This window comes from Dendrobates tinctorius, unplaced genomic scaffold (genome assembly GCF_039654945.1).
Source record: "Dendrobates tinctorius isolate UK_male_01 unplaced genomic scaffold, ASM3965494v1 ptg000237l, whole genome shotgun sequence".
Taxonomy (NCBI): domain Eukaryota; kingdom Metazoa; phylum Chordata; class Amphibia; order Anura; family Dendrobatidae; genus Dendrobates; species Dendrobates tinctorius.
In genome coordinates, this window is record NW_027361904.1 from 2,215,981 (window position 1) to 2,231,657 (window position 15,677).

At 44.0% G+C, this 15,677-nt stretch overlaps 1 protein-coding gene across 1 annotated transcript in view; it reads left to right on the plus strand.

The window, feature by feature from the left end:
• The window catches only part of LOC141060472 (uncharacterized), a 167,087-nt gene that overhangs the window by 85,083 nt on the left and 66,327 nt on the right, over positions 1-15,677 (plus strand). The window contains 9 exon segments of the mRNA XM_073556737.1: positions 4,897-5,042; positions 5,965-6,141; positions 6,223-6,343; positions 6,424-6,491; positions 6,710-7,163; positions 13,892-14,791; positions 14,794-14,910; positions 14,913-14,982; positions 15,097-15,128. Coding sequence (XP_073412838.1) covers positions 4,897-5,042; positions 5,965-6,141; positions 6,223-6,343; positions 6,424-6,491; positions 6,710-7,163; positions 13,892-14,791; positions 14,794-14,910; positions 14,913-14,982; positions 15,097-15,128 — 2,085 coding nt within the window.

The window sequence follows — 15,677 nt, forward strand, 5'->3', positions numbered from 1 at the left end:
AATTCTCCTCTCTCATGTCCTTGATGAAGCAGTCCTTCATCGAACGCCAATGGATTTTGATTCTCTTCACTGTGAAGGGGGAAAAAAATGAAAAAATTAATTGGAAAACAGTGCACATACATTAACAAGTTCACTGCCGCATCAGACCACATTGCAATACTTACCAAAATAATTTCTGGCACGGTCCCACTCAGACAGCAGCGATATTGCCACTTCTTCCCAGAGTCGTCGAATCACCACATTGTCGCAGTGCTGACGGTCACGGGTGTCCCACAACGGTACTCGCTCTTGCACAAGGTTGATTAGTTGGTCATTGTCAATATCTGGTTTGGCTTCTTCCCGTTGTGAAACCTATAGATCAAATAGAAAAAAAGTATTTTAAGTAAAATTCAACCCTGATGAAAAGACTACTTACACCCTTGTCATTCCTCCTGAGACACATGGGCCCGACGATCCCGGAAAGCTCTTCATTTCCACTTGACTGCTCCTGCTCTTCATCACTGGAAGGTTCCTGTAAAGAAATTACACGATTTAACACGTGTAGTATTTCCATTCAATACATATCAATCAGTATAGCAAATGTTATTACATCATCGGTGTCATGTCCACCCTGGGAAGTAGTCATTTCTCCACTTGAGGACATGTTTGAAGAGCAGGCAGCAGTCAAGTGAAACACTAAAGAAAAGAACAGAGAAGAAAATGTAAACTTGTTAAGATCCAAGCACAATGTAGACCAAAAAAAATCCATGGACACCAATACTTACATAAGGCCTGTTTCACACTTGCTTTTTTTTGCAGCGCGTTTTTCCTGCAAAAAAACGCATTGAAAAACGCATACAACTGCTGCGTTTTTTTCAAGCATTTTTATGAGCATGCATGAAAAAAACGCAGCGTTTTTATGCGTTTGTATGCGTTTTTAGTGCGTTTTTACCGCGTTTGCGTTTTTTCCAACATTAGGTGGCCCCTCACACTAACCCAAACCATGACTTTACTGACCCTAACCCTAACCCTTAACCAAACCATACTTAACCCTGACCCTAACCCTTAACCAAACCATACTTAACCCTAACCCAAACCCTAACTAACCTTAACCCAAACCCTAACTAACCTTAACCCTAACCCTGACCCTAACCCTAACCCTGACCCTAACCCTTAACCAAACCATACTTAACCCTAACCCTAACCCTTAACCAAACCATACTTAACCCTAACCCTGACCCTAACCCTTAACCAAACCATACTTAACCCTAACCCTGACCCTAACCCTAACCCTGACCCTAACCCTTAACCAAACCATACTTAACCCTGACCCTAACCCTGACCCTAACCCTTAACCAAACCATACTTAACCCTAACCCTGACCCTAACCCTTAACCAAACCATACTTAACCCTAACCCTAACCCTTAACCAAACCATACTTAACCCTAACCCTGACCCTAACCCTTAACCAAACCATACTTAACCCTAACCCTGACCCTAACCCTAACCCTGACCCTAACCCTTAACCAAACCATACTTAACCCTGACCCTAACCCTAACCCTGACCCTAACCCTTAACCAAACCATACTTAACCCTAACCCTGACCCTAACCCTAACCCTGACCCTAACCCTTATCCAAACCATACTTAACCCTAACCCTAACCCTTAACCAAACCATACTTAACCCTAACCCTGACCCTAACCCTTAACCAAACCATACTTAACCCTAACCCTGACCCTAACCCTTAACCAAACCATACTTAACCCTGACCCTAACCCTAACCCTGACCCTAACCCTTAACCAAACCATACTTAACCCTGACCCTAACCCTAACCCTGACCCTAACCCTTAACCAAACCATACTTAACCCTAACCCTGACCCTAACCCTAAACCCCCTTAACTAACCCTAACTTTACCCAAACCCCTAAATTCCATTGTCTAAACTAATGGTAAAAAAAAAACCGCATGTGCAAAAAAACGCATACATAAGCATGCCAATGCGCACATATGCTCACCATAGACTTATAATGGGTGTCTTGCTGTAAAAAAACGCATTGCGCGCGCATGCGTTTTTTTGAGGCAAATCGGACATGCAACAAGTTGCATTTTGTGCGCCCGAGCGCATACCGCAAAAAAACGCATGCGCGGTAAAACGCGTACAAACGCATGTGTATGCGCACATAAGCGCATCCCATGCAAAGTATAGGGAAAAAAAACGCATGCGCTATTTAGCGCTAAATTACCGCGAAAAAAAACGCAAATGTGAAACCAGCCTTACAGGCAGTAGTACAACAGCACAGCAGTAAGCACAGGACAGGGACAGACGGCAGCACCAGGAGACAACCGCAGCACCAGGACAGTCAACCAGTCTACAAGGAAAAGAAAAAGCAGTGAGAGACCTTTTCAAAGCTTCTATACTTACATAGACAGTATTGTCCTCACCAGGACAGAAAGCAGCACAAGGAGACCAACCACTGCGCTAGGAGACAACTGCAGCACTAGGAGTCGACAAGTCTAAAAGTAACAGAACAAAAAATTAGTACAAAGTACAAACTGCTGTGATAGGGACATTTTCAAAGGTTCTATACTTACATAGACAGTCTTGTGCTCACATCCAGAGTCTGGAGAGTAATGGCCTTGCAGTGGCAACATTTCCTTTTATACAGCTGGCAATTAGCAGGTGGTGAAATCACTTCCTGGACCAACTCATTAGTAGCACCCATGCTTATTGAACGCATATGTGTATGTATGTCCTCGTGTACCAATGCGTTCCCATAAACAGTAATGCGTTTTTTTACGCACTTATCCGCATGCACATGACTGCGCATATTTGACGGATTTTTGCAGCTTCAAAAAATGCAACGTGTTGCGTTTGCTGGACCCCACCGCTCACCGAGAAACTACGCATGCGTACGCAGACGCATGCGAACTGATGCAAACGCATGGCCCTGCGTACACAGTGTTAAAAATAGGTACACAAGACGCATGCGGATCTCTGTGGATCAAACGCTGCGCACAGATACACAAAGGTGAAACCAGCCTTATATGGTGCCACCATATTCCTCAGCGCTGTACAGACATTATCACAATCTAATTCCCCATCAGTCTCTGGAGTGCGGGAGGAAACCTGTGCAAACACGGGGAGAACATACAGACTCCCTGCAGATGGCGCCCTCCTCCTGTTATTGCGGAGGATTAACCCTTTATGTGGCTGGTTTGGGGAAGATGCTGATGGGAGGAGTTGTAGTTATTATCTGTGTGGTTACATCTGATGTCATATGACCAATGCTGTACTCAGTCTTTAGCCCCCCCAGGACTCTCCTGTACCTTCTTCCCTACGACATATCCTCAGTGTGGCCCCTCAGGGCTCCTGTACCTTCCTCCCTATGACATGGCATCAGTGTGGCCCCTCAAGGCTCCTGTACCTTCCTCCCTATGACATGACCTCAATGTGGCCCCTCAGATCTCGTGTCCAGCAGCCCAGTACTCCTGTGCTTTGCTGCCAGGACCTGGTCTGCACTGGTCCCGTGTCCTCAGTGTCTCCGTCACACCGGTATTTTGATTGGGTAATAACTAACGGGAAAATAGGTAAAACACTAGAAACTGCAACTGACCCTGCTGATGCGTGTACAGACTGGAAATTCTGACCTCACGGTTCCTACATGGGCTGGAATAGCCCTAACAACAGAATATACTATGGTCGCTCGGACTTATGCGGCCTGAAAGGCTGTCGAGCGCTTCACATTCCTCCTAAGGAAACGGAGGGCAGAGCAGAGTGTAAATTAGCTACTGAAGGGAAGGAGTGCTGTGATAGAAAGAAATCCCAGATTGAGTGAAAACAAACTACAAAATGAGAAGATAAGGTGCTGCTGGAGAGTATGCCGCCTACTTCCTAAACTAGAAACAGAAGATAGGTGCAGGGTGAAAAGATTAATCAGCAGAGAGATAAACCCTCTGTGGTCTATCACTGACTGGCATAAACAACGGCAGTATGACTGGACAACCAAATGAAAATATCACCATCATATACCAGCAGGGGGAAATTATGTAAAGCCGCACCTGAAAGGTGATTGGGCAGACAGATCAATAAAGGAAAATACCTGTTACCCTAAACAGACTAAAGAAAGGATAACAGACAGGAAACTCTCAGAGAAGAGGTGTAACTACTGTGGCTCAGCAGATAGAAAGGGCGACCACAAAGCACAGGTTCAAGGGTTCAAATCCAGGCGCATGACAACCAGTACCTGGACTCTCCATAATCAGCTGAACAGATCCCCTTCCATCTCCACATGACAGATCTGGGAGCAGTGATCTCTGTGTGATGTCACTGTGTGATCTCCATCCTTTGTTTCTTGCCATTATCGCTGCTGTTCTCCCTCCCTGTAATGGTGCACTAGATGTGGAAACCTGGCTGCTATTAATATAATCCCTGTACTGGGATAAGGAGGACCTCCTGGATTAGGCGCATGGAGTGGCTGCTGGCCGGTGGAGCGAGCTGACAGAGAATAGGTGTGATGAGAAGTCAAAACTAGGGGGTCAAAGTCCGGGAAAGAATGCGAGACCAAGTGAGAAACGAACAACTGAAAGATGCGGGATGACAAAGCAGCAGACCAGGGTCAGTAACAACTTATAACTGGCACTGAAAAGTAACTGCAGGGGGTTAAGCAGGATTTTCCCCCACACAAGGCTGACCGCAGAGAGCGGACCACTACTGATAACCAGTACACTGCAGTAAGACATAGATTCCCTGCTGGGTGGCACCATAAGTCCCAGCAACACTAATGTTAAATAGAAACGTGTTGCTGCCTGCAGACAGGGCAAGAGGTCACGGGAGAGGGTAAAAATGGTGGTTAGCTTTTTTTAAACATGTTTCCTTTGTTTACTATGATGTTTACATTGTTTTTTCCTTTCAGGTTCTTATAATAAAGGATCCTCTGCTGATAACGTCTCTGCGGGAATCTTCCTGATTAATGTGTCAGGGATGAATAAGGACAGAGGCAAGATGGCGGAGAGGATAATAAATCTCACCCTGGAGATAATCTTCCATCTTACCGGAGAGGTGAGAGGCTCTGATGTCATCACATGACCTCATTATCTATGGGAATAACAAGGGATATGACCGGAGAGGTGAGAGGCTCTGATGTCATCACATGACCTCATTATCTATGGGAATAACAGGGGATATGACCGGAGAGGTGAGAGGCTCTGATGTCATCACATGACCTCATTATCTATGGGAATAACAAGGGATATGACCGGAGAGGTGAGAGGCTCTGATGTCATCACATGACCACATTATCTATGGGAATAACTGGATATGACCGGAGAGGTGAGAGGCTCTGATGTCATCACATAACCTCATTATCTATGGGAATAACTGGATATGACCGGAGAGGTGAGAGGCTCTGATGTCATCACATGACCTCATTATCTATGGGAATAACGGGATATGACCGGAGAGGTGAGAGGCTCTGATGTCATCACATGACCTCATTATCTATGGGAATAACGGGATATGACCGGAGAGGTGAGAGGCTCTGATGTCATCACATGACCATATTATCTATGGGAATAACTGGATATGACCGGAGAGGTGAGAGGCTCTGATGTCATCACATGACCTCATTATCTATGGGAATAACGGGATATGACCGGAGAGGTGAGAGGCTCTGATGTCATCACATGACCTCATTATCTATGGGAATAACGGGATATGACCGGAGAGGTGAGAGGCTCTGATGTCATCACATGACCTCATTATCTATGGGAATAACGGGGAATATGACCGGAGAAGAGAGAGGTTCTGATGTCATCACATGACCTCATTATCTATGGGAATAACGGGATATGACCGGAGAGGTGAGAGGTTCTGATGTCATCACATGACCTCATTATCTATGGGAATAACGGGATATGACCGGAGACGGAGAAGTGATGGACTCTGGAGATGTCTGTAGTGATATTAATGTCTCCACTCTCAGGATTACACAGTAGTGAAGACCTCTAGTGATCGCTGTCAGGCCCCTGTATCTGAAGGACGAGGAGGAACCCTGAGCCCAATCCCGGGGCCTCCACCTTACCCCCGGATACATGAGGACATCAATAACCAGAAGATCCTGGAACTCACCAACAAGATGATTGAGCTCCTGACTGGAGAGGTGACGCTGCTGGGAATGCTGGCACATTATACAGGACACTACTGGAGGATTCTGGATGATGATGTTGTCATTGTGTGTCAGGTTCCTGTAAGGTGTCAGGACGTCACCGTCTATTTCTCCATGGAGGAGTGGGAGTATCTAGAAGGACACAAGGATCGTTACCAGGAGGTGATGGAGGAGCACCGGCCCCGCACATCACCAGGTAATAGACAGGACTAAATACACACGGCCTATAATTCTCTGTATGTAATAATGATGTCAGTCCTGTCTGTGTCTCCTCAGTTCTCTCCAGTAAGAGGACAACCCCAGAGAGATGTCCCGCTCCTCCTCCTCCTCCACAGGACCATCAGGTAGATGGAGATCTCCCTATGATGTGTAGACGGCTGTGACGTCCTTGTGTTCAGTCTTGTTTTCTCCTCCAGTATTATATGTTTTATACTTGTGTAATGAGAGCGGTGGAGACGGCAGGATCACAGCTGACCACAGACATCGCATGTCTGGATCTTCTCACCATTATTCCTGGGGATTTCTCCGATCATCGGGGACTTTTACAATATTTGTTTTGCAGCTTTTGGATCCGGATAAAGATCTGAACAATATTAATGGTCCAGAGAGAAATGTGAGGAGCGATCAGCGGTGTAAAGAGGAGACCCCTAATGTGAGGGGCGATCAGCGGTGTAAAGAGGAGACCCCTAATGTGAGGGGCGATCAGCGGTCTAAAGAGGAGACCCCTAATGTGAGGGGCGATCAGCGGTGTAAAGAGGAGACCCCTAATGTGAGGGGCGATCAGCAGTGTACAGAGGAGACCCCTAATGTGAGGAGCGATCAGCGGTCTAAAGAGGAGACCCCTATTGTGAGGGGCAATCAGCGGTGTAAAGACGAGACCCCTAATGTGAGGGGCGAACAGCGTTGTGAAGAGGCGACCCCTAATGTGAGGGGCAATCAGCGGTGTAAAGAGGAGACCCCTAATGTGAGGGGCAATCAGCGGTGTAAAGAGGAGACCCCTACAGATCACTGCCCAGGTGAGGGTCTTTAGATGAGTATTCACTTTCAGCACATTCGGAATTGATAATGTTGCAATCCTGTTATATGTGAGGTCACACGTCGTCATTTATAATATGGCTGTTAATACAAAATTAAATGTCTGGTTTTATCAGTAATTTATTATCTCTGCAGACACTGGAGGCAGCCATTTTTATTAGCTGCTGTGTAAGTGTCTGAGCTCCTGTGCCCAGGTGCGGCCGTATTTGTAGTGTGTAAGTGGGTATAGGGGACTGCGGCCGGTTTCCGGCCAATCTCCTATATTGTGGCTGCCTCCAGCTGTGAACTGGGCATGCTTTAACCCCTTAACGACCGCCAATACGCCTTTTAACGGCGGCAGTTAAGAGTACTTATTCCTCAGTGCTGCTTTTCAATGGCACTGAGAAATAAGGGTATAGCGCCGGGGTTAGCTGACACCCCGGAGAACATAAGTTGGGTCGGTTCACCGAATAACGGCAGCGGCAAAAAAAAAAAGTCAGATATCCCATTTATTTCTCTTTCCTCTGAGATGATCTAGCACATCAGAGGAAAGAGAAATGGGGTCCCCCGAGCACCCCCCCGGTACCGCCGTCACCCGGCAACAACTGGAGATTTTTCCTATTGGTTAATTTTGATCACTGTGATAGACCCTATCACAGTGATGAAAATAAGAAAAATAGTAAATCAACACCCCCTTTATAACCCCTTTAGGTAAAAATAATAAAATAAAAAAAATGTATTTTTTAACTTTATGGTTAGAAATAGGGTTGATTTGGCGTTAGGGTAGTGTTGGGGTTAGGGTTATGGTTAGGGTTGGGATTAGGGTTATGGGTGTGTTGGGGTTAGGGTTGGGATTACTGCTGTGTTAGGGTTGGAGTTAGAATTGTGGGGTTTCCACTGTTTAGGTACATTAAGGGGTCTCCAAAAGCGACATGGTGCCACCATTGATTCCAGCCAATTTTGCGTTCAAAAAGTCAAACGGTACTCTCTCCTTTCTGAGCCCTACCATGCACCCAAAACAGTGGCTTCCCCCCACATACGGAGTATCGGCGTAGTCAGGTGAAATTGCACAACAAATTTTTTGGTCTATTTTCTCCTGAAGGGTTAGTAAACTTTTTGAATGTGGTTTTGAATACCTTGAGGGGTGCAGTTTTCAGAATGGTGTCATTTTTTTTTTTAAATTCGTTTATTAGCCAAGAAAAAGAGAAACAACATGTACATACTGTATATGCATACACCAAAATAATACACTTGCATTTTGCCAAAATAATTGTAGGTAAATAGCAATTCACTGTCATGATACCAGTGCTGGGTGACCGGCACTTCTGGGGTTAATGTTCTGATCTCATTGCAGACTCTCACCTGCACACCTGGGGCCTATTATGGTGGCCTCTCATTGGTTCTGGGGAGGCTTCTTATAGCCTCAGGAAGCTCCCATCCCCTGTCAGTTATACTTTCGCCCTTGGCATTGTGTGGTGACCCCTGAGTGTGTTAGTGCTGTGTTCTGGTTACTTGATTCTCTGTGTATGACTCGGTCTGTTCTCTGGATATCGCTTTGGATTCTACTTGGTACCTTCTATGTCCGTTTGGTTTTTGATCTCTGCTTGGCCCTGACTATCCGTTCTGTCTCATCCCTGGTACTGTACTGATATCTTGTGTATGACCTTTGGCTTTGTCTGACCTTCCGTCTGTTTATCCCTCCTGTACCTCGCTTGCCTGTATTGTGCTTGACCTCTGCTTTGCCTGACTGAGTTTTCTACCTTCTCTGAAAGCAGGACGCTAAGCCCCGCCCCCTTGCAATCACATGATCGTAGGTCCTGTGCCAGATTGCTAAACTTCTACATTCAGGTCCTGTGCATCTTTATTTTCCGGCTGTTCTTGTCCCCAGGGGTCCCTACGGTGCGGGTGAGTCCCTGCTTAGCGGAGGCTGTACGCCGGCACTGTCAGGACCCTGACATTCACACATTAAATTGTTTATACAATTTAGTTTCACAGGTCTATGAGTTATTGCTTAGATAATGAATTATTAAACAGGTGAACAGAAGCATTGTCAAGCTCTATGTCTTTGAAAGTACATATCACAAAAGCACTACCAATCTACAGTGCCTTGTGAAAGTATTTGGCCCCCTGGAACTTTTCAACTTTTTCCCACATATCATGCATCAAACATAAAGATACCAAATGTAAATTTTTGGTGAAGAATCAACAACAAGTGGGACACAATTGTGAAGTTGAACGAAATTTATTGGTTATTTTAAATTTTTGTGGAAATTCAAAAACTGAAAAGTGAAGCGTGCAATATTATTCGGCCCCTTTACTTTCAGTGCAGCAAACTCACTCCAGAAGTTCATTGTGGATCTCTGAATAGTCCAATGTTGTCCTAAATGCCTAATGATGATAAATATAATCCACCTGTGTAATCAAGTCTCCACATAAATGCACCTGCTCTGTGATAGTCTCAGGGTTCTGTTTGAAGCACAGAGAGCATCATGAAGAGCAAGGAACACAACAGGCAGGTCCGTGATACTGTTGTGGAGAAGTTTAAAGCCGGATTTTGATACAAAATGATTTCCAAAACTTTAAACATCCCAAGGAGCACTGTGCAAGCGATCATATTGAAATGGAAGGAGTATCATACCACTGCAAATCTACCAAGACCCGGCCGTCACTCTAAACTTTCATCTCAAACAAGACTGATCAGAGATGCAGCCAAGAGGCCCATAATCACTATGGATGAACTGCAGAGATCTACAGCTGAGGTGGGACAGTCTGTCCATAGGACAATAATCAGTCATACACTGCACAAATCTGGCCTTTATGGAAGAGTGGCAAGAAGAAAGCCATTTCTCAAAGATATCCATAAAAAGTGTCGTTTAAAGTTTACAACAAGCCACTTGGGAGAAATACCAAACATGTGGAAGAAGGTGCTCTGGTCAGATGAAACCAAAATCGAACTTTTTGGCAACAATGCCAAACGATATGTTTGGCTTAAAGGCAACACAGCTCATCATTCTGAACACACCATCCCCACTGTCAAACATGGTGGTGGCAGCATCATGGTTTGGGCCTGCTATTCTTCAGCAGGGACAGGAAGATGGTCAAAATTGATGGGAAGATGGATGGAGCCAAATACAGAACCATTCTTGAAGAAAACCTGTTGGAGTATGCAAAAGACCTGAGATTGGGACAGAGATTTGTCTTCCAACAAGACAATGATCCCAAACATAAAGCTAAATCTACAACGGAATGGTTCACATATAAACGTATCCAGGTGTTAGAATGACCAAGTCAGAGTCCAGACCTGAATCCAATCGAGAATCTGTGGAAAGAGCTGAAAACTGTAGTTCACAAACGATCTCCATCAAACCTCACTGAGCTTGGGCTGTTTGCCAAGGAAGAATGGGCGAGAATTTAAGTCTCTTCATGTACAAAACTGATAGAGACATACCCCAAGCGACTGCAGCTGTAATCACAGCAAAAGGAGGCGCAACAAAGTGTTAAGTTATAGGGGATGAATAATATTGCACGCCACACTTTTCAGTTTTTGAATTTCCACAAAAATTTAAAATAACCGATAAATTTCGCACAACTTCACAATTGTGTCCCACTTGTTGATTCTTCAACAAAAATTTATATTTTGTATCTTCATGGTTGAAGCATGATATGTGGGAAAAGGTTGAAACGTTCCAGGGGGCCGAATACATTTGCAAGGCACTGTAATTAAACTACAACCTAACACGCTGCCTAGTACTTTACGTAATATTAAAAAATTATTTGATGCCATAAATACATGTCGATACATTTCAACTATAACAGTCACGGTGGTACCGAGCCTCCACTCCCTGATATAGTGAGATGAGAGGAATTCCATCTGTCCCAGATTTTTTCAAATTTCCCTAGACAGCCCCTGTTTTGATAAAGTGTTCGCTCATATGGAATGACCAAGTTTACCAGGTCAATCCAGGCTCTGAGATAGGGGTTTGACCCTCCCATCCAACGTAATGCCAACACCTTCCTAGCCAAAAAAAAGTGCCTCGCGTAGAAAAATCCTAATATAGTGTCCCCAATTCCCCTCGTCTAACACCCCGAATTAAGAAAATAATGGACTAAGAGGAACAGCTAAACGACTAAGAGTGCAAATTCCTGCTCTTAAGGATGTTAACAGCGATGTTCCTTCAGACCAGTATGAAAGGACAATGGGGCATCCCCACACCATATGTACAAAGTTTGCTTCCATTATCTGACACCTCAAACGTTCCAAGGATTGGAAACGACCCATCTTGAAAAGTCGCGATGGAGTTAGATATGAGTGGTGTAAGATATATAATTGTGTCATTCTATTATTGTTAGATGGAGATACTTTAGTTGGAGATTCAAGAATCTCCTCCCAATCCTCAGCCTGAGCATCAGGAATGAGATCTTCCCACTTCCCCTTAATTGTCGTTATAGCAGAGTCAGTTCCTGCCGACAACATGTACGTGTAAAGATATAAACCAAAGGACCATAAAGGAGTAAAAAAGTCCATAATAATATGAAAAAACATAAATTTTATTAAACATAAATATGAATACAAATAATACACTACAGGATCAGGTAGTGATGGCCAAGGTCACTTTGTAAAGGAGATACAAAACGCTGCAGTGCTGTAACAGATCCCTATTCCACAATATTGTCTATTGCATGAGCATAAGAAATACCATGGATCATCTACGCAAAGTGCTTACCCATATTGTGTCAGCTTGGACCCGAGCCCGCAGCCATCGACGCGCGTTTCACTGCACTTTATCAAGGTGCGTCTTGTGTCCGGGGGGTAAAGACCTGCCCCCCTGTCAAACTTCAATTTTAAAAACGATTATTTCGGCGGTGGAAGGGACGCTAAATAAAAGAGCCACCTTGACAAAATGCAGCATTAGTGCTGCACAAGGTGGCTCTTTTACTTAAAACCGCCTGGGGGGTGACAGATTCCCTTTAAAGGGAGAGATGAGATAGATTGGGTCGTACATGAATAACGTAAATGCGAATGGACAGTTGATCTGAGTTGAAGATAACGAAAGAATTGGGATCTAGGGACATTATATTTAAATTGGATTTGTTCAAAAGACATAAGAATATTACCTTCATATAAGTCTTTTATCAAAGAAACACCATGTGAGGTCCAAAAGCCAGCGGACGGGTGGTTCAACAGCACCAAGAAATATTGTTCCATAGTGGCATTTCAGCAATGATGCCCTCAAAGCGGATCACTTTTTTGATCTGTCTCCAGACCGACCTCGCTAAATGGAGTAGAGGTAACAATCGGGGGGCAATAAGTTTATCTGTTTCTAAAAAAAAAGTCCTAATGGACAGTCAATCTCTGCAGCATGAATGAGATGATGTTCCGAGTTAGGTAGATTATTTTCTGGCATCCACTTACTCAAAGCTTTAATTTGTCCTGCCAGAAAGTATAAATAAAAATCCGGCAGTGCCGCTCCCCCCATCCGTCTAGATCTCTGTAGAGTGGATAATTTAAGTTTGGGTCTAGATTTCCCCCATATAAAGGACGTGGTCAGAGAGTTCAGATTGGTGAAGATGAATTTAGGAACCAGCACCGCACTATGCTGGCGGGAGTAACTAAGTTTGGGAAGTAGATTCATTTTAATTAGATTAATACGGCCGGCAACAGAAAAAGGAAGTTTACTCCATGAGGCAAATTTGAGTTTGACCAATTCCAGTAATGGGAAGATATTACGTTGTAGGTCAAGTTCACTGCTTTTAGATATATTCCTAAATATTTAAAGTGAGACACAACGGGCAAAGGGGACAGAGAGCGAAGATGGGCCGCGGGGCCAGGAGAGAGGGGCAAGAATGGTGTCATTTTTGGGTATTTTCTGTGATATTGGCCCCTCAAAGTGACTTTAAGTGTGAGGTGATCCCTAAAAAATGATTTTGCAAATTTTGTTGCAAAATAGAGAAATCGCTGGTCAACTTTTAACCCTTATAATTTCCTTACAAAAAAAATTGTTTATGCGATAATTAAAAGTTTGAAAATGTTGTCACAAATAAATGCAAGTTATATCGAAGAAATTTTACTGCTATCATAAAGTACAATAGGAAACAGTCTCAGAATCAGCGGGATCCGTTGAAGCGTTCCAGAATTATGACCACATAAAGTGACTGTGGTCAGAATTGTAAAAATTGTCCTGGTCAATTTAACAATTTTTAGTATTTTTTATTAATAGAAATGGATTTGCATAATGTGAAGAAATTAAAAGGAGCACAAAACTGACGTAGACAGGGCCTTCATTGAGCACACAGCTTCCATGGTAGCCCATCGGCACTCCATGATTTTGTCGTGCGCACAGAGGTCGGAACCATGTAACCATTGCTGTGGCATCTAAATACTTAAACAGCAGCGAATGGAGCTAGGGATTGTGATGAGATGGACGGCACCTAACCGCTTGGACCTACAGGTTCACTTATTCTCCACTGGGTAATTTTCTGAGAAAACAGCAATGACCGACATGAGACATGAAGATGTCTTCAACACAAAAGTAGAAAACTGCAACAGAAAAGCCTGTTATCATAACATTGTGATCTAGTGATCCCTGCTCTGAGATTGTGATCTGTTTTGTAACCAATAATTAAGTTATTAAATGAATACTTCTCAATTGTAATGTCCTATAACGTCAGTACAATCGTTATATTAGGCTATATTGCTATAAAATAATATAATCAGTTTTATCCTTTGCAGATGACTGTACCGGGAGCTCAGGGGGACATCCAAAATCTTCACTTGATAATGCAGATGATTGTAGCATCATTCAATATGGATGTGAGAAAAATGCCAATATTGAAGATATACCCTCCGCCCGTCATATCCAAAATGTATCATCTGATCCTGTGAAACAGATCCGATCTCCTGATTCATCACAGACTGCAAAGCAAAATACAAATTACAGATCGAGTGTCGAACGTCAAAAGGTTCCCATAGGCGAAAAGCCATATTCATGTTCAGAATGTGGGAAATGTTTTTCCGCACCATCAGTTTTGGTTACACATCAGAGAATTCACACAGGGGAGAAGCCATTTTCATGTAAGGAATGTGGAAGATGCTTTACTAATAAATCAAATCTTGTTAGACATGAGAGAATTCACATAAGAGAGAAGTCGTTTTCAAGTCACACAGAAGGAAAGCCATATTCATGTTCAGAATGTGGCAAATGTTTTTCTGCAACATCAGGTTTGGTTACACATCAGAGAACTCACACAGGGGAGAAGCCATTTTCTTGTTTAGAGTGTGGGAAATGTTTTATCCAAAAAGCAGATCTCATTAAACATCAAAGAATTCACACAGGGGAGAAGCCATTTTCATGTCAGGAATGTGGAAGCTGCTTTACTAATCAATCAAATCTTATTAGACATGAGAGAATTCACACAGGGGAGAAGCCATTTTCATGTTCAGAATGTGGAAAATGCTTTAAACAGAAATCAGAACTTGTTATTCATGAAGGAGTTCACACAGGGGAAAAAACATTTTCTTGTTCTGAATGTGGAATCTGTTTTAGCCAAAAACATAGTCTTATAAGACATCAAAGAATTCATACAGGAGAGAAGCCATATTCACACTGAGAATGTAGGAAATTTTTTAGCCAGAATCAAATCTTATAACGCATTCTAGAATTCACATAGGGGAGAGGCCATTTTCATGCTCAAAATGTGGAAAATGCATTACCCAGAAATCAGTTTTTGTTAGACATGAAAGATCTCACACAGAGAGAAACCAGTTTCATGTTTAGAATGTGGAAAATGTTTCACTGTTAGATCAGATCTTGTTAAATTTACGTGAAAAAAGCCACTTTCAAGCTCAATGTAGAAAACATTAAATATCTTTAACCCTTTCCTGACATGGATAATTTCCGTTTTTGCATTTCTGTTTTTTACTCCCCTTTTTCCAAGAACCTTAACTTTCCATGACGTCCCTCCTGACAGTACCATGGAGGTTGTCCTCCTTACAGGGACAGGAAGCACACAAGAGGTTAAAAGACCCCTCCCCACCCCTATTCCCTCAGTGTTTTTCCTGTCCCTGCAAGGAGGGACACACAAGAGGAAGCTCTGCTTACCTGATTGGATCCAAGGGGATCAGGCGGCTGTTCCAAACCTTCCCCGTCAAGAAGCCCGGGGCTGAAACCCTCCTGGGTGGGGGTCCCTCAGTCACAGAGACCAGGGTGCGGACAATGCCCCTGGGTAAGAACCGCTTCTTCCCGCAGTGGAGACTCTTGGCTCCGACTCCGGCCGGCATGTCAGCGCTAGACTAGAAGTCTCGCAGTGGGATGCTGACGCGCGTCCGGTGACGTCAGGGTGCGCAACAGAGGTAAGAAGCAGGCGTGCATTCCACAGTGGAACGCAGACAGCAGTGAGACAGGCAGCAGTGGCTTCCCTGGATCTCGCAGGGCACAGGACAGTGACAGCAGCAGCTATGGAAGATTTGGGCAGAACCGAGCAGGATGGGGTAAGTGCGCAGTGCACAATCCTGCCGT